General features: G+C 38.9%; 1 protein-coding gene across 2 annotated transcripts in view; it reads left to right on the top strand.

Moving 5' to 3' along the window:
• The window catches only part of CDK14 (cyclin dependent kinase 14), a gene marked incomplete at both ends in the record, with an annotated part of 270,287 nt that overhangs the window by 168,553 nt on the left and 79,153 nt on the right, over positions 1-22,581 (top strand). For both annotated transcript variants that reach the window (XM_082479618.1, XM_082479619.1), the window contains one exon: positions 5,299-5,422. In XM_082479618.1, coding sequence (XP_082335744.1) covers positions 5,299-5,422 — 124 coding nt within the window. The remainder of the gene's footprint in view (positions 1-5,298; positions 5,423-22,581) is intronic.

Here is a 22,581-nt window from a genome sequence, read left to right on the forward strand (position 1 = left end):
AATAAGTGGGAAAATCTGTATCTTTTTTTAAAATACTGGTGTGATGTGCATTCCCAATGGCTGTATTGTATGCATTTCTGTGTGACATTGTTTTTAGTAAGACTTTTATGTAAGGGATACAGAAGCAAGTTTAAAGGCTTTATAAATGCGTTTTGGATTGAATTATTTTAAAATTCTCTTGGAGAAAACTTGCTTGGTTCCAGGGAGGTCAGGTGGAAGAACCTTTATTGAGATAAAGCTTATTATGATCATAAAATCATGCTGATTCAAATGACTGATAACTTTTCATTCAGTAGGATCCTTTATTCCTAGGGATGCAAATTCATCTCAAGTTAACACTTTGTTCCCAGAATTTCTTCTTCTGACAGTTTAAGCAAGAGAGTCTACAAAGCTTTGACTGAAAAAGTTCAGTATTTCCCCAGGACATTGTTAGAAGTGAAAAGTTGGGTTTTATCTCATGGGTATTATCCTGGCTGGGAGGAGGGAAAAAGAACAGCAAACCAACAGTGAAAAAAAAGGTTGTGCTTAATGAGCTTTTTGACATGTGAGCAGAAGTCACACAGAGACATTTCTCATTGCTTCTGTGATAATACACATTACCAGGTAGATTTTTTTGTATGTTAATGGTTTAAAACAAGTAGATGTAAAACTCCAAAACACTCTAGTAAACCCAAATGTAACAGAGCATTGTGTTTGGTTGTGTTTATTTCCAAGGCTGTGAGATAGTACTGTGGGGATTTATTACCTCCTTTTGCCTTTGTAAATAGCCAATAATTCACAGAAGCCTGTAATATCCTCTGGATGATAGGGAGAAATACACTGGTTGCAAGCATGAGGTGAGGTATCCTGGGTTGGGTTTCTTTTACTGGTACTTTTAGATTTGATGGCCTATTAAGACTGAATATAATATCGATTGATGCTGAATACACACAAGGGGAATTCAGATGATTACGTGATACCCAGCTGGTGTGCTTTGATACAAGCAGCAAGCAGGAGCGTTTGTGTTATCAGTGATGAGTGATAATAAAGCTTGTGCAGCATTGTGTATCACTTTTCAAAAGTAACTATGCTAATACAGCAATATGAGCTTGCTCAAGGACCGGCACATCGATCCAATCTTGCTTTCAGCTCTCTTCTGAACTGCTGTGAACTCCTGGTCCAGGTTAGCTCAGGTCCATTTGCAGTCCCTTGCTGCAGAGAGTGCAGAACCAAGAGCTTTGTGCATCTCTTATAGACTAAAAGGTTCCATGTAGCTTTCTACTTCTGTATCTAGGGCCAGGTCCTTTATTCCCACAGTACGATGTGTGGTAAGGGAGCTCAAATGCAGGAAATAATTCAGAAATCCTTCTGTGCCATCAGGAAAACAGTTCCTGACTTCAAAAAGCCCCCCCCCAGGCCTCATTAGTCTGTTCTCTTGGGCGCCATCTGTCTTGTCGTACAGATCCTTGATGCCTCAGCAGACACTGGGTGGAAATGGTACGTTTTCTGGACAATCTCTGTGAGCATGCTGCAAATTTCTTTCTGCTTTTCACTTACCCCAGTATCCTTTGCCAGAAACTCTCTACCATCTCTGGGAATAGAGAACAACTATGTGGAGTCATCTGAGCACTACTGCACATGTGACCTGTACATGAGGAGGATCCTTTATCATTAGACTGATCCGAGCTTTCTGAACCTAAGTCAGAAAGTGTTAACTCCCATCACTCCCACCTGTTAGATGTGTTTTGGATGGCCTGTGTCAGTGTTTAGCTTATAAGCTCATTGGGATCTTGAGCTCTTCTCATCCAATGTGACATTCAGAAGCCAACGAGATAGTAAAGCATGCCGCTGCACGCGAGCCATCTTGCAGCTGTTAGATGTGTGTGTGTAATGGTCCAGGTTGTACATTCACCCAGGCTCATGAAAAACACCATGAAAGCGGGGCTGTTCATCCAGGCAGCTGACAAGTCTCTCAGAAAATGTAATTGGTTTAAACAGGCATTTGGTCAAACGTTCCGTGTAGCTCAAGTAGCTATCCAGGCCTTACTATGTAGATGCTAATGTTTTTGTGGACTTGACTTCTTTCTCTTGTAAGTTTTAAGAACTGCTAATATTCTTTTAATATCACAGTCCATAAACCCCAAATTAGCTTTGACCTGCATGCATTTTTCTCACTGACAATGAAAATTTTTCATCAAAGTATGTTGCTCATTAAAGTGAGAGCTGTGTAACAGTTAGGGGGTGGAAGTTTTTTTTTTTTCATGTCTATAATAAATAAGCAAGGCCTGAAGCACAAGTATTAAACTTTTTTCTGTCTGGATGTAAAGCATTGAGCCCCCTAATGTTAAGCTTTGCTGAAAACGTGACTTCTAGAAACAAATCCCATTCCTATTTTCTGTCTTTTCCAACTCTCATCACAATGACCCTTGTCATTTTGTGAGTCTTTAATTTTATCACCAAAACCTCTGTTCTTACTAATAAGCTACAAACTGTACACGGTTATGTCCTCGGTTGTTTATTATGAATTATTTGACACTTATACAGCCTTGTGTATGACCATGCAAAAATTAAAATTACTAACATAAAAGCTCAAGAACCACGAATCTGTATTATTTCTACCCTCACAACCGACCCATTGAAGTGCATATGGAATTTGCCATTGACTTCTTTTAGAGTTGTCCTCTGGTCCACAGGGCTCCCATCCCCCTGGCCTTGGGGAAATTGCTTGTTCAGTTGCTTGTTCAAAACACCCGGTAGAAGGGCTGAGGTTTAACAGTGATCAGAACTAGCAAGGTGGAGGAAGGATCAAGTAAGATCAGAATAAGTGGTAAGTAGTAATAGGAGTAGTTAAGATCGCGATAGGTGGTGTGCCGATTTCAGACAGGGTATATGGGTAAGAGGTGATGGTACCTCATCTAGCATTCATTTCCGTCCTTGTGAAGGTAATGCAGATAGTTTTAAAGAGGAACAGGTTTCTTGGAGAGGGCTTTCCTCAAAGACAGGGGAGGGAACTTGACTGTGTTACCTAAGGCATCAGAAGCATTTTTTTCTAATTTTGTCTTTTCTTTTTGTGGAGTGGGGAACCATCGGGAATGGAACGCCTCTTCTACTGTTGTCTCTTCCTTAGCAATCCCAAAACGCCCGTGGTTTGCAGGCTCTACTGTCGGGCATTATGCTCATGTTTTCTCTTAAATCTTTTCACATTTAATATTACTGAAGAAAAACAAAGGTGAAGAGGAAAAGAGAAACCAACAAAACAATGGCTGAGCTTACCCCGTAACGAATTCAGGGAGGTCTTTTTCCCCTTCTCTTTCATGATCTTCCTCCAAGGAGGAAGCGATTGATACAGTGTAAGTGAGTGAACTGACTTTTGTGGAAGTACTTGATGAGTACAGCATGTCCTCAAGTTTAGAATAAAACTACCTTCCAAAGCTGTCCTCAATAGTAGCTGTTTATTCTGTTTAGCTGGGAAGTTGTTGGTTTTTTTTTTCTTAGCCCATTATGTCTAATCACTTGATTCTTTGCATTAAAGCCAAATAAAAGCCCACATTAATACATGTATTTTGAGTTATAAAGATTACAGTTCTGTATGGTAACATGATAACTGAGATTTCTTTGCATATTTAAAAATAATGTTTGAAGTTAAATACCATTGTTTTAGCCTAGCAAACTGGATATTTTCCCTATCTTTTTATTAAAAAAAAATACAAATTTGAAGTCATTTCATAACATTTAATGTATCTTTTAAGGCTGTAATGAAAGCTGTTTCTGCTTCCTACCCTTATTAAAATAGTTTTCGTGTACCATGAGTTCTGTTTTAACCACAATTCAAAAAGGAATGTGCGTGTTACTTATGACTTTCCTGCTATTCTTTCTTTTGTTTCTTTATTTTGCCCTTAGGTTTCCTCAGCACATTGTTAGACTCTACCCTGGCAAGAAGGTGATTGATACGGCTCTTTGTGCCCTGGCTAAATAGCTAAACATACAGTGTATTGTGTCTGCACTCAGGGAAAAAAAATGAAATGCAATTAAATTCATTTCAACTTCAGTAACATGACATTTCTGTTTCTTTCATGTCAGCCTTTATTCTCTTCTATAATCAGATTTTGTAACCCCTTTTAGATTGTCTTCTCACTTCAGCAGTCACTAAATAGGATGCTTGTGTTGCAAGTTAATTAGAAATTCTCATGTGCCCGGGTTGACTTTTCCCAAATCTTTGGTGTGGTTTCCACATCTTCTGAGAGAGCATGTTTCATCGGCCGCTGAGCTGTGAGAAACAGGGTCAATATCCACTCTGGAATCCTCCATGTTTGGCTTTGCAAAGGCTTGTTCTGTTCCCATTTGGAAACTAGTATTTCTTAAAATATTTCAGGCAATAGGAAGGGTCTGTGTATTAGCAGAGATTTTTCAAAACTCCTGGGAAACGATTGTTCACCCTTTGTATTGACAAAATCCATAAGGGTAACACTTAACAGCCTTTCATAGCAGGTGCCGATAAGAATGCAGGAGAAGGATGGGAGAGGAAATGAAAAGGGGAGGGCAAAAGATCTCCATCATCCAGCTTTTTGTTCATAAATGTAAATTACAAAAATACACAATATCAATGCTTAGCTCTAGGGAAAGCATTTGTAGAGTCCAGTGATGGGTTAAAAGAAACGAGGGGGTTGAGTTAGGTTCCTGTCTAAATTTACCTTAAAGACTATTATAAGTAGGTTTCAAAAGTCATCTTTAGGTTCACTGAGAATTATTATTTCCTAATGAAAAATACATACGCAAATCCCATCAAAAAAAACTTTGAAGGAGAAAACCGATCACACTTGCAGATTTCATTGGATAGGCAGGCATTATTGTTATATTATTTATTTCTTCTTTGTTTTAGCTCCAGTGTCCCATCCCCCAGCCTTATCTCCCCATCCCTATCCACCCTGTACCGTTGTTTCCTATAATTAGTGAAGATACACATCTGTCTTCAGGCTACCACCTAATCTCTAAGGCCATATGGGTAAACGGAATATAATTATGATTTGGTAGAAATTGAACCTTCTGCACATGGTTGTATTGCTCTTGTTCTTTTTAAAGCAGGCAAATTGAATCTATGATACAGTAGGGCTTGGAGGCTGGGGTTAATCCTTGCAAAGTACATATTTTTTTAGATGGAAATTTTGTTGTGTTCTATTTGGGTGGGAATTACACCAGTTTGGGAGGAATTCTGACACAATGTTACCACAATATGCAAGCACCCTGCATATTGTGAAGAAATCACCTGTGGTTATATGCAAAATATTAACAGAGGTCATTTTTTGTCCCCCTCTTTTTCAGTTATTTTTATTTCAGTTGCTGCGAGGACTGTCTTACATCCACCAGCGTTACATTTTGCACAGGGACCTGAAACCACAGAATCTTCTGATCAGTGACACGGGGGAGTTAAAGCTGGCAGACTTTGGTAGGCAAGCAGTTAATTACAAGTCTCTTATAATGTTGTAGGAATGTCAGACAGATGGTTCCATTGATTTCTCTTCCCCCCACCCTATTCCTTAGACACACCTTCTTCATTGTAGATAATTGCACATTTTTCTCCTGAGCAAAGAAATTGATTATGGTCAACAAAATGCTTGATTAAAAGGGAGCAAGTGAAAAATAAATATATACTTCAGTTCTCACCAGGAAGATAATGTTGAAAGTATTTCAATTTTATTTACCATGAGACATCTGAATTAGAATTCAAAACCTTTAAAAAATAATAAAGAATAAAACAATAAAATAGACACCTGAGGAAATACAGACTATATGAAGAGTACAGTCACTTTATGGAAGCAGCTCTAGGGTTGTGGATATCTGGATTAACTTTCATAAAATGGTCATTTAAAGATACTGAAGGACACAAGAATAAATATGCCTTCTAAAGAATAAAGGAAACTAGGATCACCTGGACCGCTTTCATTATCCATTAATCCCTTGTGGGGAAACCTTATGTGGAGTATAAAGCCAGGGGAGATTGTCCACTGAAAGGTTAGACTTTTTTGCCTTATTTTAATATTTTTTTTTTTTTTTAATACTTACTAGTGGCTACACTGGGGCGAGTACTCTCCTCTGAAAACCATTGTGAATGCAGATGTGGAAAATGGCAATATTTTTCTTTAGAGGTTTTTACAAAATGTTGTAGGAATTTTTCTTTTCTGTAAGTCAACTTCTCAGCTACTGATTCCAGCAGAACTTCTGAAGTAAGCTGAAAATGTCACCTATCGGCTTTGAAATGTCTTTTATTTTTATGACGGCTGTCCACATCGTGGCTTCACATTTCATGCAGCAGCAGTAATGAGGGAGCCTTATGTGCTAATTGGCAATTTCACTGTTAATGTAGTCGTGGTTTTTTGTCTTTTAATTAGCATTACTGCAATTAACAGCTCAGTGTGTATTAGCTATGCTGGAGAAGGGAACAGGACTTCAGGTGGATACAGTCCATGAGAACTTGATTGGCCTTTGGATTGTAAGGCAATTAGAGAAATAGTATTAGAAACAATTATTATATGGTTTTACATCCCATTTTCTGTTGCTGTTTTTCAAAACTTGGAAGATGCCAGAAGTCTTTTAAAGATAAGCTTAAAAAAAGCATTCCTGCATGTTGCATTTTACTGCGAGATTTCATCTCTTAAATACATGTAATAGGTGAATCATTGTGTTTTTGTAGTGAAATATGACTTAGTCCTCTGTTGAAGGTGTTGTGCTGTTTGATATTAGTTTTGCTGTATGACTTATGCGTATAAAACACTATGAACTTGTCTGACTTCCAAGTATCCCCATATTGTAAATCCTTCAAGAGACTGGAATGATGGTGCTCTAGCTTTGGTGGATACCGAAAACTAAGTAGATGATCTTACAAACTCTTTTGTATGTAAAATGTTTCATATGGTGTGGAGGTTGGGGGGGGGGGGGAGGGGGGATGTTGCTGAAGGTCTGTGGCTTTTGTGGCTCAGGAGAAGGAGGCTGCAAACTTTTCAGCTGTGTTTTTAAGAAAATAAGAAAACCACCTTTCCCCAGCACTGTTAAATGCCTTGCTGCAGCAGGTGTGAACCGATCAATGAAATGTCCAGCTCAGACATAGGTTGACTTCTCTCTGGTTGTATTGCCTGATGTTGCTACAGAGCTGAGGAAAGGGTGGGACATTTGTTGTTGCCCTGCTGTGGTAGGAGATGTGACCATCAGTTCTGATGAAGTTACTGCCTCATGGCGGCAGTAGGCTGAATATCCCAGCGATGACATCAAAGGCAGGATTTTCCCAGCTTTGTATTGGTGGGAATTTAAGGTTGACCATTCTGTATTATTTTGAGAGAGAAACTAGAGATATATAAGTACAACCAAAAAGAAATGTCCATTAGTAGACGTATGAATGTGTAATATTGTGGAGAGGATTTGTTTTCTCTTGTAAGTTTGTCCTGACCTTACAGAAGCATCTGCGTAATCTACTCTCATCCACTGAGGGAAGATTATATATCTCCATTTTCTTAAAGCTATATTTTCTTTCATGGCTCATGACCTCATAAAATCGAAAACCAGATGGGTTAAATTTCTCTTCTGAGAACCAAGCTGAAAAATTAGAAGTGATGGGGTTAAAGTCTAAAGGGTCATGACCTCTTTCACTGGAGGCATGAGAAATGAGAGCACACCCCTGTGCTTGCTCTCTGTGTGCACCCCTGTGCATATTTACTTATTTAAACGCTGTATTATTGTAGCCCATCTTCCACCTTCCCAGTATGAAAGGTTCTTCTTAAACAAGATGTAAAATACAGTCCTCTCTCTCTTTATATTTTGCTCCTACAAGTGACTAAATTGCAATAATGCACTTGGAAAGGAAGTCAGTTTAGATTGTATTTTTGATTAATTACATGAGGACCAGTATGGAAATTAGAGAGATGGGTGGTTTGTTTTCAAGTGCACTCCAGGCGGGAGAGAACCTATCAAGAAATCAGTTCCTGTCAGAGATAGGATTGACTTTGCTAGCACAATAAATATAAAATCATAGAGCAAAGGCCTTTTAGTCTCTAAGGACAAGACCTTCAGATTTTGGTTTCATAAGTTTACAAAAAATCAACACCGAGGCCAAAGTTTCTCATTTGGCATCGAGCTTATTTAATCTCCTCGGTCTAGGATATCAAATACTTAAAAGCAGGCTGTAGTAGATTATAGTTCTTGAATAAACAAGGTAGAAGAAAAGCTATTCATGCCTGCCAGCACATTGCACTGCGGCTGAAGTGGAATCTTTGAATAACCGTGGGCATGTGTTTTTCTACAGCACAGCTCCCAGACATAGATACTCCACTGTGTGGGAGTGTCTTTGTTCAGATGAACGGTGGTTTGCTTTTCTGTTCATTGTGCTGTAGCTGCTAGGAAATGAGCATTTATGAGAAGACTCAGCAGTCAAATCAAACGGGAGAACAGAACATAGCGGCTTTATCAAATTAAAAATGCATGAGCCATAAAAAACAGCTTTCTTGAGAAGGTATAATAGGGGAGGCTACATCTTGAATAGTTGTTGCTATGAAAAATAGCCCTTGAACTCCATTCCTTCATTCTTTTTTTCAATCTAATTAAAATTCCTGAGGAAATTAAAGTATATAAGGAATTCTCCTTCTGAAACGATTAAATAAATGCAAGAAGTATTTTTGATCCTGTGGTGTGAATTTGGCTAACTGTCTATGGGTTTGTTTATATTCCCCCGCACATATGTCTGTCTCGAGCAGAAAAGAAGTATTATAAGCCTTTAACGAGTAACACCATAAGCAATTACAAACTTAACTGAATAGAGCCTTGTTCTTGCTGCTGGTTACCACACAGACTGGGCTGCATAGCTGTTCCTTAGCCTGTGGTTAGTAGGTTCTTCACTTTAACTTTTCTTTGCACTGTATGCAGATGCATTTGTTTGGTCTTTGGCTGTGTATTGACTTAAGAAAAGAAAATCTTTCAGCCTTTGTTTAGAAAAGTCATTAAGCAGTTTTAAAAGCAAGGTATGTTTCTAGAATAAATGCATTTATTATTATTTATACACGTGGGAATGGTTCAAAGCTGCGCCAGGGGAGGTTTAGACTGGACATTTATTTACTGAGAGGGTGGTCAAACACTGGAACAGGCTTCCTAGAGAGGAGGTCGTTGCCCCAAGCCTGTCAGTGTTTACGAGGCATTTGGACAATGCCTTTAATAACATGCTTTAACTTGGTCAGCCCGAATTGGTCAGGCAGTTGGACTCAATGATTGTTGTAGGTCCCTTCCAACTGAAATAGTCTGTTCTATTCTGTTAACTGCAAACAGTGTCAAATGGCTGCACAGCAGCGGATAGGAGCATGAACACAAAGATCCAACACTAAGAATGTCTTTTTTTCAACAGTTAGTTGCAGTCAGGTGATTAGTAATCTAAGCAAAATAGTTATCTAAGCAAATATGTGATTTGTATTCATATTGAACAGTCATTTAAGAATTATTTGATTTACTTGTTTATCAGAGCTACGTATTACAACCAGTGCTATGTGTCATTTCAATGATTGGATATTGGCATTTAGCTAGTGCGAATGCTGATATAAATCAAGATTGGCTAATCAGTTATGTTTGCATCCAGATTATCATACTTAATAAACTCTAGCTCAAAGTCCCTAAATAGCTGGTAACAAACAGGTAGGAGGTGGGTCCCACCTTCTGTGTGGGATTTTCCAGTAAGGATTTACTCTTTCTGTGCCTTGTTTCTTACTCTCTGTCCCAAAACATCTACTAACAGCCTATTCTGCTTCTCCTGGGGACAATGTGGACCTTGAATCTCATCATAGTATTGTTACTCTTACCTATCCTTTAGTTAGAATAATTTTGTGCTTTCTGGGTTGAAAAATACATAATTATATTTGTTATTAGAAATTTTTGGATAAAAAGTTTACATAGCTTTTGAGGGTAGATACATTGCCATCACCGTTTGATGCATTGAGATACTCCTCAGGGCACAGGTGTAGAGAACAAAACTTTCAAACTTGACTAGGGCGTCAGGTAGTCATAGCATTTCTGAGGCTTTGAGAGAAACCGGCCATATTACTAGTAGGGCCCTTGTCCTTCAACCTGCTTCTGGGGTTTGTATTTCAGGGGATTGCTTGTTTGTGAATATTCCCTGCAGCCGCCTTTCCCATTTGTCTTTTCTGCTAGGCCTGCAATACAAGTGAACTGCACAAAGTGGGTGGATGAGAAGTTTGAGGACCTGTTTGGTCTCTATTTTGGATTGTGCAGTTGTTGTAAGTTCAGGCACCTCTGGTGTAGTCACATCTTTTAATTGGGATGCCATTCTTTTTAGTACATACACTGACCTTCTCAAAATGCCATGGCTCCAAGACACAGTGTATGATTATGACTATGCAGGTACCTGAGAGGCAGAAGTGCAAAATATGATTTCAAAGTATGAAACAGCAGGCCTGGAAGGTATTGTTAGCTTGACTAAAATTTGCAAGGGCAGGAAAACATGCTGATTTATTATTATTATTGTTGTTATTATTAAGACTTGAATAGACATCTCACCTTCCCTCCTGTTCTCTGCCCTGATTTTTGTTAGTTTTGGTCCTTTAGAAAAATCTTCAAACTGCAGTAACATCGCAACAAATTCTAGTGTTGCAAGGTGAGTGAGAAAGAGTATCAGGAACTTAGTGCTTTAGTGCTTGTTCCTGCAGTCAGACAATTGCTCTTTCTCATCTGTGGGAGTGGGCTTCGGAGAGGAAAGCAGCACAAGAATCCTTGCAGAAATGTCTTTGCTTTACTCTCCCAAATAACACTGACCCTGAAGCTTTTCCTGTCGGCTTTGTGTTGTCTTTTGGGATGTCCTTGGATGAGTAAGGAGCTGCAGGAGATCTCCATTGTGGTGGAAGTCCTGCCTTAAGCTTTCAGAGTTTTGTTATTATAAAGCCCTGTGGTGCAGCAAAAGAAAGAATCAAGTAAGTGTGACTGAACCATGCGTCCTCCTAGATACATAGGATGATTAATAATAGATAGCAGGAGCAAAGAGGTTTGAGGTTTGTAATAAAGAGAATTATACTCAATGGACTTGCATTTTAAAACTGCAGCTGAGTATTAAAGAGGATGTTTCCATGAATTTCCATATAGATTTTTCTGTGGGGAGCATGTCAGGGATATGTCACAAGGGACAAGACTGTTGCTGTATAGTTAGTTTACTGTTAAAATGATTAAAGATATGTTGACAACTTGAAAAAAATTAGTTATTTTTTCACAGTGAGAATACCGTAAGGAATTTCTCTATAATGTACCATTATAAGTTTCATATGAAAGGTTGTATAGCATAAAAGATTGCTTGCATGGATAACTGCTATGTTTTTGTGTAAATGCTCCACAGAGTATCAATTCTTGAAGATGCTGGTATAAGGAGTTGTCATGGTGCCTGAAGAGCTGGTACTTAATATATTGTTGGTTGATGAAATTGTTTGCAAAACTCCTCTGAGAGCATCTCTAGTTATGTAGGCTGGCTCCCTCTGGTCTTCCTGGCTTCAAGCAAGCTTGAGGAGCAGCAGGCCGTGGCGCGGTGGCTTCCTGGCATTGGGGATGAGCTGTAGGAGACACCTGGGTCACCTCTGAGGCTGCTGACCCACAGCGGGCTCCTGCGACCCCAGCAGCAGGCCTGGTTGGTGCTGTAGAAATGGTGGAAGCTGTCCGGATTTTTGTTATCAGAGGCTGCTGCTGATAAAGGGAACCAGCTTACCCCAAGTGTAGGCCCACAGACCCCTCTAACACCCTGCCTGAATTGAACAGATGATAAACAAAAAGGCATTTCTTTCCCATATTCCTGTGAGAGGCTGCTGTCTCCCCAGGTGCAGCCTGGTCCCCTTTGATAACAGCCTTTGAAATCTGAAGAATTTGTTCTCATAACGCCTAGGAAGGTCAGTAAGGGGTTTCTTTCAGAGTTCTATTTGTATCAAGACATGAAGATGGCTTCAGTGGCAATGTTGTGAGTAAGTTGAAAAAAAGGAAGTAGGAACTTGGAAAGTGAAACCCAAACTGCTCAAACCTGAGTTAGCTTGCATGTCTTTATAAAACACAGTTATTTCTGTAATTAACTGTAAATACAGCATTTTCCGGTGAGAGCAGAAGCTGATAATGCTGTTCACGGTGGCAGCTGGGCTGGAGGCCTGGAGCAGCAGAGCAGACTGTGTGCATTTGTCCTGGCATGACCTCCGTTGCACACTGCCGAGTCAGTGAAAAAAGCCCTTGCCGTCCCTGTTGTTTTCTAGATCCAGGGAAAGGGTGGTCAGAGCTCAGGAGCAGAGCTCGTAGGTAGATAGGGGACCTTCAATTTTTTTCTCTTGGAGAAAGGATTAAAGTTGTAGGCTGCAAAGGCTGTGGGTCCTGTGGACCCAGAGCCCCATGGCAGGATGCTGTGTTAATTATTTGGTTTCCCAGGATTACTAGGGCATGTAGCGATAGGATGAGGAGGAATGGCTTTGAACTGGAAGAGGGCAGGTTTAGATTAAACATTAGGAAGAAGTTTTTCACTTCGAGGGTGGTAAGGCACTGGAACAGGTTGCCCAGAGAAGTTGTTGAAGCCCCATCCCTGGAGGTGTTCAAGGATTTGACCTTGGGCAACCTGGTCTAGTGGGAGGTGTCCCTGCCTATGGCAGGGGTGTTGGAACTTGATGATCTTCAAGGTCCTTTCCTACCTTAAACCATTCTATGATTCTAACAATATAACTGGCTGCTGTCACGGAGCAGCCAAAGCTGTCTCCTTCCCCTCCCCTACCCGGCTTCAAGTGCTGTGCTTGTGACCTTCTCTCATGTTGCCCAGATCTGTGGTGAAGAGGGAGAGGAGAAATTTTGTCAGGAAATTTGAAGCGACAGCAGTGCAAAGGGGTAGGTCAGATTTCTGGCATTTGGGCATGAAGAATTCCTCTGTGCATTGTTTTAGAGGTGAAGATGTAGGAGAACGTGTGGTCTAGTGACGTAGCAGATGGTTCTTCCTTCTCATATCTATTTAGTTTGTTGTTCTCATCATGGATCTCCATCTAATTTGCTTCATAGATCTGATGGTTTTATTGAGGTATCAGGTAAATCTAAATAAAAAATTACCATTGTGAGAGTGAATGCAGGAAGAACACCTTATGGATAGAAATTGGGTTTCATAGTCTATGGAGAAATAATAGCTTTGACATAGGTTTACTATCTGGAGACAGCAATTTGCAAAAACTGTGAGGTTCTGTTTTCAACTAAGACTTTAACTTCTTTTTACTGAGAGTAAATACAAAGCAGAGCCACACACTGAATTTTTGTCCGTGTCAGTCTTCACTGATTGCATTTTAACAGTGGAAATTAAAATTCTTTAAATATACCAGTCTTTTCAGAGATATTACTAAAGTAGATGCTGTAACTTAAGCTCTTCCCACTGAGAAGCACTGTGTAGGATTACTGGCTGAAAACGGATTTTATTTATTTATTTTTTAAAACCATTAAGGAGTTGGAGATTGGTGTGACTCAATAAATGGGTCCCCTGTTAAATGCATCTCAGCTTACTTAGGGTTCAATCCAGTTTCCTGTTGTTACAAGTTAGAGTTATATTGAGCCTTTAAATAGGAGGAAAGCATCTTAATTCTCCATTAAGGGCAATAAAGGAAGTTGGTTATAACACCATTAAAACAACTGTGATGAAAAATCTGTTTCAGTGTTTTGTACTTAAGAAGAACGTGGGATTTAGATGTCATCTGTACTGCAGCTAGCTCAGTGCTGACTGTGATCTTGTGTATTATCAGAATCGTAATGTGTTTTGTTGTCTTGTATTCCCCACCTAAGTGTCAACCAGGCTGTTAATGTGATAATTGCACAAAAACCATGGAGAACTGTGATCTGCTGTTTGTACAAGAGAGATCCATCCATCCAAAAGAATCTGTAGGTGTATTTAAAATCTGGGCAGCACCGACAAGTGTTTTTTTAATTGAAAACAAGCCTTATTCAATCATGTGGTGATGTTCTCCTGTTAGTTTTATATGAAAACGTTTTCTCTTCCTACACATCTTGCTTCTGTTCTAGCCTTAGTCTGTAGCCATTTGACTGCTGTGGCTATGAGCCCCTGTATTTAAAATATTGAACTTTCTTTAAAATTTTAGTGTTCTGAAGCATCTTTGCTTGTTTCTGATATGGCAGTTACAGAAGAAAATATATATTATGGTCATGGTAAAGCTTTCGAATATAGCCATCCTGGTTCATCTCATAGTACTCTCCATCTTTGCTTTCTTGGTCTGATTATGGTTTAGTTTAATGTTTCATTATTTAAAAGGACATACTGTATTACATAGTAAGAAAATTATGCCATATTTTAAAATAATTTTAATTTCATTAATGTGTTAATAGTTATGCAGATTTATTTTACACAGGAAATAATCAGCTATGTGGAAATTAAAGGATAACTGGAAAATGTGTGGATTAAAGAAGAAAGAATTCATCAGTCAGAACAAAAATATCGATATGCAAAGAAAAAGGTTAACGTGAAGAGACACTGGCCGTTCATTAAGAGAAATGTACCATTTAACATGATATGAAATAATTCCTTAATTGAGATTGCATTTTAAAGAAGTGATGGCTCTGTAATTTATAACATCATTTGTTTTGCCCCAGACAGTTTAAAACCTTACCTTACTGCTATACAGTCACTTTTTATCTAGATAATTTTTAATAATTTATGCAAGGTGTTTTCATTCCTTCTGAGGGACATGGTCCTGGATATATTAATATATTTATAGATGCACAATTTGTACTGATGTAAATGAAAATCACACTTGCAGGTCTACCTGCATTAAGATGAGAATTTTCCCTACAGCAATTGGCCTTCATGATAGCCAGAAGAGGTCACGCAGTGCTTGTCTTAGGAATACTTAACACTTCTCCAGTGATTTACATTTCCAAAGAGCTGTACAAATAAATGTTAACTCCACATAGCTACCCTTATGTATGTTACGAATAACGAAACTTCACTTGACCTCTCAGTCTTATAATTGAAAGACCCAATCTTACCAATATTAATAGTGGGAGATCAGGAATCAGCAGCATTTTATCTGGGTGATGTGGGAACATTAACAACCACTTTGCATGGGGAGGAAACACGTGACTTTTGTGTTACGTGGTAGGGAGAGTGGCCGGTTAGATCTTCACCTTGTTAAAGGTGCCCAAACTCTCCTTCAAGGTCAGTTCAGCTTTTCCCGCCATTGGTTTTTATGGCTTATAATATGTCAGATCATATAGCAATTTGTTTCTGTCATCATTGGAAAGAAGGCAGAAGGAGACTGTCAAATGTCCTCTCTTTTCTGCCCACCCACAGCCATGAAGATACTCAGATCCTTCTGATTGCAGCAATTTTTAAGTTACTCGGTCATCAGATTTTTCAGTTATGTCTGCTCTTGTGGCTATATTTGCTTTTAAGAATATTTCATTGCAATGGTCTTTACGTTAGGTATTAACCGCAGTGGCTTGATTTGATTGTAAAAGCAGATACCGAGTACGAGGCACTAGAAGGGAAATTTTTTTATGTTGATACTGTCACCACTGGTGTTAAGTTCTGGACTCTTCAAGCAGGCTGGGAATTTGGTTCAGCTTTGAACTGTCTGTAGACCTTAAAAAAAAAAAAAGGGGGGGGGGGAGGGAGGAATAAGGAAAAAAGGCAGTGGCTCACTGAAATGTTCTTTATAAACACAAATACCTGATGTTAGCGTCTTGAAACTCTGGCAATTCTTTGCCCATTCTGTCTTACAGTGCTCAGGATTACCACCGGCTTTGCTACACAGGTTGCAGGATGTGATGCTGAATGAGATGTGCTCACCTGTACTTACAATTTGCCCATACATGCAAACTTGAAATAGTAAATGGTTTAAATAAAACATGAAATGTTTCAAAGGTACTACTAATAAGACGGTAGTATTTTGTCTGTGGTCAAAATACTATTAGAAAACCTTTGCTTGCAATCTGGAAGTAGTTTTTATCAAGCATTGCACAGAGAAGTACATTTGTTGCCTTTAAGTTAAGTGAAAGAACAGATAAAAGAATGGCTTGGTTTCAGTACTAAAAAATTTTCACTTGTTTTATTCAGTTACAATACAGGGTTCTGCAATTCTACTGCCTTTGTAGGCTTACACGTGTACATAATAGACTAGATTTGGACATACAGCTCCAGTTTTGCCATCCTGGCAGTGGCGTTTCAGTGTCACTGTAGAGAAGGATGCCACATGAGGAACATTTTCTTTTTAATGCATATTTCTAGAATCATACTGTTAAGGCCCAGCCTTAATGCTCTTCTAATGTAACTTTCTAAAAAATGAAATTGTCTGTTTTCATTTCTTCTTTTTCTGTGACAAAATTGTATTAAGAACTGATTAGGTGGCTCTGCAGGAATACAGATGCCTGATTACTGATGCAAAGTCAAATAATCATTTAGACTTAAGCATATTGGAATGTCTCTCACATAAAACTTTTCTTCTAAGATCTGTTATTCAGCTAATTTAAGATGACATATACATTAAATGAGTTTTGAGGAGCAATTCAATTGAACAGGTGAATCTAAGACTCCAGAGATTCCTGTTGTAAGATGTTACGCTATAATATTGCTTTACAGAAGCAACAGTACTTACACAGGTTTTCTGAATGGTTTCACACTTGAAAGCAAAGTGAAAATAATTTTAAAATTTAGTGAAAACTTTAAGTTTCCTATATGATTTATTTAAAAAAGCTTTGAAATAATTGAGAATTATTTTTTTTTTTAGTTTTGTTAGTTTTGCACCAATGCCTGTACTGTACTGATGTTTTCAGATCATTTTTCTGTGACTTAAACCAGTGCAGTCAGATGTGGATTTAGATGCTGCGGGCGTTATCTAGTATGTGAATGTATGTACTAATGTGATAGTGCATGCAAAACCTACTGGAGTTCTTCAGCAGAACAGCCAAGACACTGTTTTACCTGCTAAGAAAATGTGTAAGCTGCAGAGTATAACGTATTGTAGCAATGGCAAAAATCAGCTGAGTATTTGTCTTATCTGTAAATAGTCTGGCTCAGGTACTGGAAGCAGCCTGGATTAAACTCCATGATCACTGGAGAATCGTTTGTGCCAGGCAGGGCAGCCGTGGTTCAAAAGCCGAGGCTGGATAATGGAACAAATGCAGCTGTGTCCTGCAGCGTAGAAATGTATGCTTGGGTGACATCTTAGCTGGAAAACCAGGCACATCAAACTTAATTGCATTGGCTGTGCAGTACAGGGGCCAGGAGTTGGTGGCTGGTAGTTACAGAATTTTGCCGTTTATACAGAAGTCAGACCTTGTACTGTAAGAATTGATGGTTTCAATACCCATGTGGTGGCAGTTTTTCAAATTCACAAATTCCACTCCTGCAGGATAATGTCAAATGGCAGTGTTTGATTTATAAATAAAATAGTTGCTAGATGTCCTTTTCAAAAGTACAGTTTGTTTGTAGATGTTAACGTTGTTCAAATACTTGCTTTTCCACGTAGCCCTGTTCTTGTTAAATTAACTATCCCAGACCAGTTCCTGGGATCTGATCTGTTTGTAAATAAATCCACAGGTACTTGATTAGGCTTTTAGTGGCTGACCATGACTTGAGGTACTCTCTTCATCAAAGGTCCCCAGATATTTTACCTCTAGATGGGAAATGATGGATCAGCAAAATTGTAGTATCCCAGTAGAATAAGTCGCTCAACAGAGTAACATCCCAGTTGTCATGCGACTATTGATGCCTTTCATCAATGTTCCAGCACTCCACAGATTAACTGCATTGAATTGTGGAGCACATTAATAGATGGAGAGAGCGGTACGTATTCGCTGTGGCATCACCTTGTCACTGACAATGTTCTACAGTCAGTTAAGAAACAAAATTACCTGAGTGTAAACAATTGGGATTAGATATTTGAATCGAAAACTCTTGCTGAAACTTAGCTTTTGTGTTTGTGTTTGGATGACTGTGAATCAGTACAGTAGCACCAAATTGTGCTTATTTAACAGTTCTTTAGCTGTCAGGTTTAATACAACATTAAACTAGAAGGATTTAAAAAGTACTGCTGCCCTGTATATGATGGGCTTGAATCTGGAATGTGTTTGGTCCTCTTAGCACTTGAACGAATGGGGAGGAAGTTTGTCTACATGATGATTTTCTAAAAAAGGTAAGCCTTGCACAGCACAGAGCAAGCATATTTATTTCTTTGCTGGCATGTCGTATTTGGCCCGTCTCATGCAATATGTCAAAGTACCTATGGCACTTTTATCAAGTGATAAGTTATCAAGGTACCAGTTGATAAAGGTCAGTTCATTTTTACTTGAACCCCAGATGGAGTCATGCAAAAATGGCTCTTGCGGTCCTGCTTTTAGTTGAACAGATAGGGATCACGGTAAATTAACTTCATACACAATAGCCTGCAGTAATTCAGTGTTTGATGGGCTATTATACTGCACCAAATAATACTGTACCAAATTGGACATCCGTAGCTCTCAGTTTGTCTCTATACAACAGTTTTGCCCTGAATCACTTTATTTTTTCTTTTCTGAATTCCTTTGATTTGTTAGGGGAAAATCCTAACGACAGAGAAACATTTATACCTCAAAACTGTAGGGAAGTGGTCTGTTACCTTTCTTGTCTTCAGCAAGCTCATATGTCTTTAAAGTCCACATGTAATTTTTTATTATTATCATTCACTTATAAACTCAAATCATTGTCCAGTATTGGGCTCATTCATTCATACCTGCTTCCCACTTTTCTCTCTTTTCCCAGGGAGTATTAAAATATCCTGAGATGCATTACCTCTCATTTTCCGTGAAGAATTATTTTCTGGCTGTTTGTCCTTTGTGGAACGTCCTCCCTGCTCTCTGCAGATCTTCCCAATTTAAAACCATCTGTTCAGCCATTGTTAATTCTTTGCTTCAAACCTAATAACTTCACTGTGGAATGAGTAATTCTGACATTTTCACTTACAGCCTTATTAGCAAAGTGGTGTGTTCATGCTGAGACAGTGTTAGGAGTAGAGGGCATCATCTTCATACAGATTTTTTGTGAGACAACTAACTGAGGATCATTACGTAAAAATCCAGATTCTGGAAAGCAAGATTTAAATTGGTCAACTGTTAAGGTACTGTGGGCATGTATACCGTATCCGTAATGATTCCAGGTCTTTTCAGTAATGCAGAAGTTATCTTTGATGTGAAATTGCTGTCTGTCCTTGAGTTCTGTTAGCTTTCGCGTCTGTGTGAATGTTTACAGTGTTGGTGCAGATTGTTTCTTTTTTTTTTTTTTTTCTGCCCACACTGTTATTTTTCTGCTTCCAGACTAGCAAAGGCAGTTTGAACATATTCATGCTGACCCAGAAGGCCATGAGAATAGATATATTTTCCTGCTGTCAAAAATGGAACGTATATTTCTTTTGCATTTCCATACCACTTTTTAATTTGAAGCAAATTTTTAGTGTGCTTCTTTCTGCTAATAGACAGTGAATGAATTTGACAGTCACGGTACACGTTCAGCATCAGTGGGCTTTTTCAAAATGTGTCAGAAATTTTTATAAGGACTTTAAAGCGGGGAAGTAAAGAGCTTTATAGCTAGGATGGCTCTCAGTCAAATTAATCAAAGGGATCTTTTAATGTACAACCAACAGCTGAGCTCTTTCTTGTATCCCACTTTTCCACTGCCTATGATCCTTTGGGTGGCTCAGGAGGCAGAGGAAAGAGGTGATGACGAAAGAGATGATGCTGGAGTTGTCGGAAAAAGAAAAACACTTTTCACGAGGGCTAGAGCCATTCTTTCTGGTAGCAGAAAAAGTAGTTCTGCGTCTCCCCTTTCTGTACCTTGTGTTTGTCAAATTGACAGTTGAGTCCCATTCACAGACCGGAATAAGTATCATCTGCGTTACTGTAAGTGATTGTCTGAAGACATATGTGAGGTAAGTTTTGCATGGAAAAACAATCTTTTATTAGAACAACTGATACAGCTGGACAAAACAGACAGGCTGAGAGGCACGATGCTTTTTGCCTTACTTATTGCTCTCTGTCTCTTGAAGACTGCACTCCAGTTCGGACGGCCAGTCATTGCTCAAGTGCATTTTGGGAATATTAATGGGGGAACCTAATTACACTCTCCCTGATAGTGGGTAACTTTTATAAATGAACAGCACCACCATAATCTAGTGGCTGTATTAGGACTCGGACATAGGATATTGTAGGTAATTTATCTTACTTGAAAGGAATTTAATTCGGGTGCTCTGGTAAAGCTGCATCTTAGAGACAGACCCATTCAGCTAAAGAGCAGAGGGACCTAAATGCTGCAGGACGCTTTTGACTGCCGAGAACTGACTTCTGGGTTAGAGAGCTGACTGCTTCATTGAAGCAGTGTCAGTGTTTCCACCCATTTGACTTCTCTTTTGTTGTATTTAGGTATTCACTGAATAAATATGCTTCTGCTGGAAAACAAGTAGCTGAGTAAATAGGTTAAGTGAAGTTGACAGTTCATGATCTACAAGGGAATACATTAACAATATTTTAATATTGTTACTGAATCATAGTTATGGTTTTATTAGCCCTTTACCTCAAACTAGCTAATTTTTAAAATAAACAAAACAGGAGGCTAAAAATGAAGCATGAAAAGTATCTGAACCAAGGAAAAACAGCAAGAAAGAAAACCTTTTTTTGCAGTATGCCTTGCTGGAGCCCTTTTTGATATCTCTAAATCAAAGTAGTAAACAGGTCAACACATTTAAGGTCTACTGGAAAGGGAAACCATGCACACGGTTGGCAAGCCCTTGTTTTTGCAGTCGTGACTGCTTTCCTCATCTGCAGAATCATATTCACTGTGAACAAAGGCTTCCTGATTGTCATGTGAACTTGACTAGAAAGCTATCCTGCAGCTAAAGAGATATCAAATATTAATATTTGTGCTCATATAGCCAAAGGTGCGTGTATTGAATAGGTCTTGAGTCTGGATATAGATACGGCCTCTTGTAAAAGCAAAGTACAACTTAAAAATTACAGTGATAAATCAGTGCAATGTGTTTTGTCAATACCTGATGCTAGGTAAAATGAGATACAACCTCTGAGACTGAGATAAAAGATAAAGCCAGATGAAGCAGAGAAAATTGTGTTTACCAAGGAAGGAAATACCTTCTTATCTTCTTTTTTTTTTTTTTAAATTCAGAGTAGGAGGCAGTAGGAGGTTTTGTGTGTTAAAGACATATACCTACATAGGCATAGATCATTCACCCTGTATTTTAAATATCCTGAGCTGCTGTTTAATAAATGAGTTAAAAGAAAGTTGTGGTTTGTGTCACAGCGCAGGTAGATGCTGTTGTGCAAGCCTTGCATCAGTACAGTTTCTTCTTTCAGTTTGGATAAATAATGGCTGTAGAAGTAAGTGCCTGGAGAACATTAAACAGTGTCTATTCTTCCCGTAATTACACACAAGTTCCCCAGTGGGTCTGACGCGACCTGACTTTTAATAACTGGGCCTTATGCTTGGCTTCCTGCTTTCAAAATAAGGCTGCAACAGCAGGACACGTGTTGACCTTTTATCTCTTGGAAGATGCAGGAAATGGAGGGGAGTTCACTGCTTGTCAGGAGGTCCTACCTCCACCTTCCCAGGCAAGAGAGTGCTCAAGCAGCAATATGTAAATATTGGGTGCTCACCTGGTGATCTCTTTCCATTTACCTTTTGGCTTTTATGCACACTAGCCATTAAGGTTTGAAGTTTAGATGATCCCCCATAAGCTCTGTCTTTTTAAAACGAGATTGTCGCTCTTCCTGTAGTGTAACCATGGAAACAGACAGGGAACCCTTAAAGAAAGTGATTGAACATGCTGTGCTAATTAATCCTACCCTTCAGTTTTCTTTCAGTTGAAGGATGTGGTTAAATAAATTTTGCATGAGTAAGCATATTTGGATGTGCAAAGGGGTATGAAATATGTAACAAATTTTCTTGCAGAAGGATATCTGAATAAAAAACCAGTAACTGTCATCTGTTCACATCTGGAGCATCAAAACAAGGAATGCAGTATCTTGTTATTGTTTCTTATGTATATATTTTGATACCATTCGTTTTAAACTGTAATTATATCTGAAAGATGAGGTTATTTTTTCATGCCTTAAGTGTGATGAGAGACGTTTGCATTAACTTTGAGTCTTCAAGTGAAAGTGTTCGTAATTGCAAATGTCCTCTTTATGCAGAGCGTTATTCAGAAAAAGCAAACTTTGCTCCCTCCCTGAGAGAAAGCAGCTCCTCCGAGGCCTTAGCTTAATTCAGGTCCTTTCAATTCTACACAGGGGGACCAATTGACTGAACAGGAGGACTGTGCCAAATTTTCCTCTGCCAAATTTTAGCCTTTGTGAGTATTTCCCTCAGTTGTTCGCTCCTGCTTTCCATTTGGCCCTTTAGTTTCCAGTGTAGTGTATGTGCCCAACTAGGAAACCAGTTGGCCACAACTTAAAACATATGGCCTGTGCCCATAAACCTCTTAAACCCAGTGATGCCATCTGATGCCAATGTATGGCCTCAACTTGCTCTTACAAATTAAGGTTTTAGTTACAGCTTTCTCCATTCCACTAATGATCCTCTTA

The sequence above is a fragment of the Vanellus vanellus genome (assembly GCF_965231255.1).
Source record: "Vanellus vanellus genome assembly, chromosome: 2".
Lineage (NCBI taxonomy): Eukaryota > Metazoa > Chordata > Aves > Charadriiformes > Charadriidae > Vanellus > Vanellus vanellus.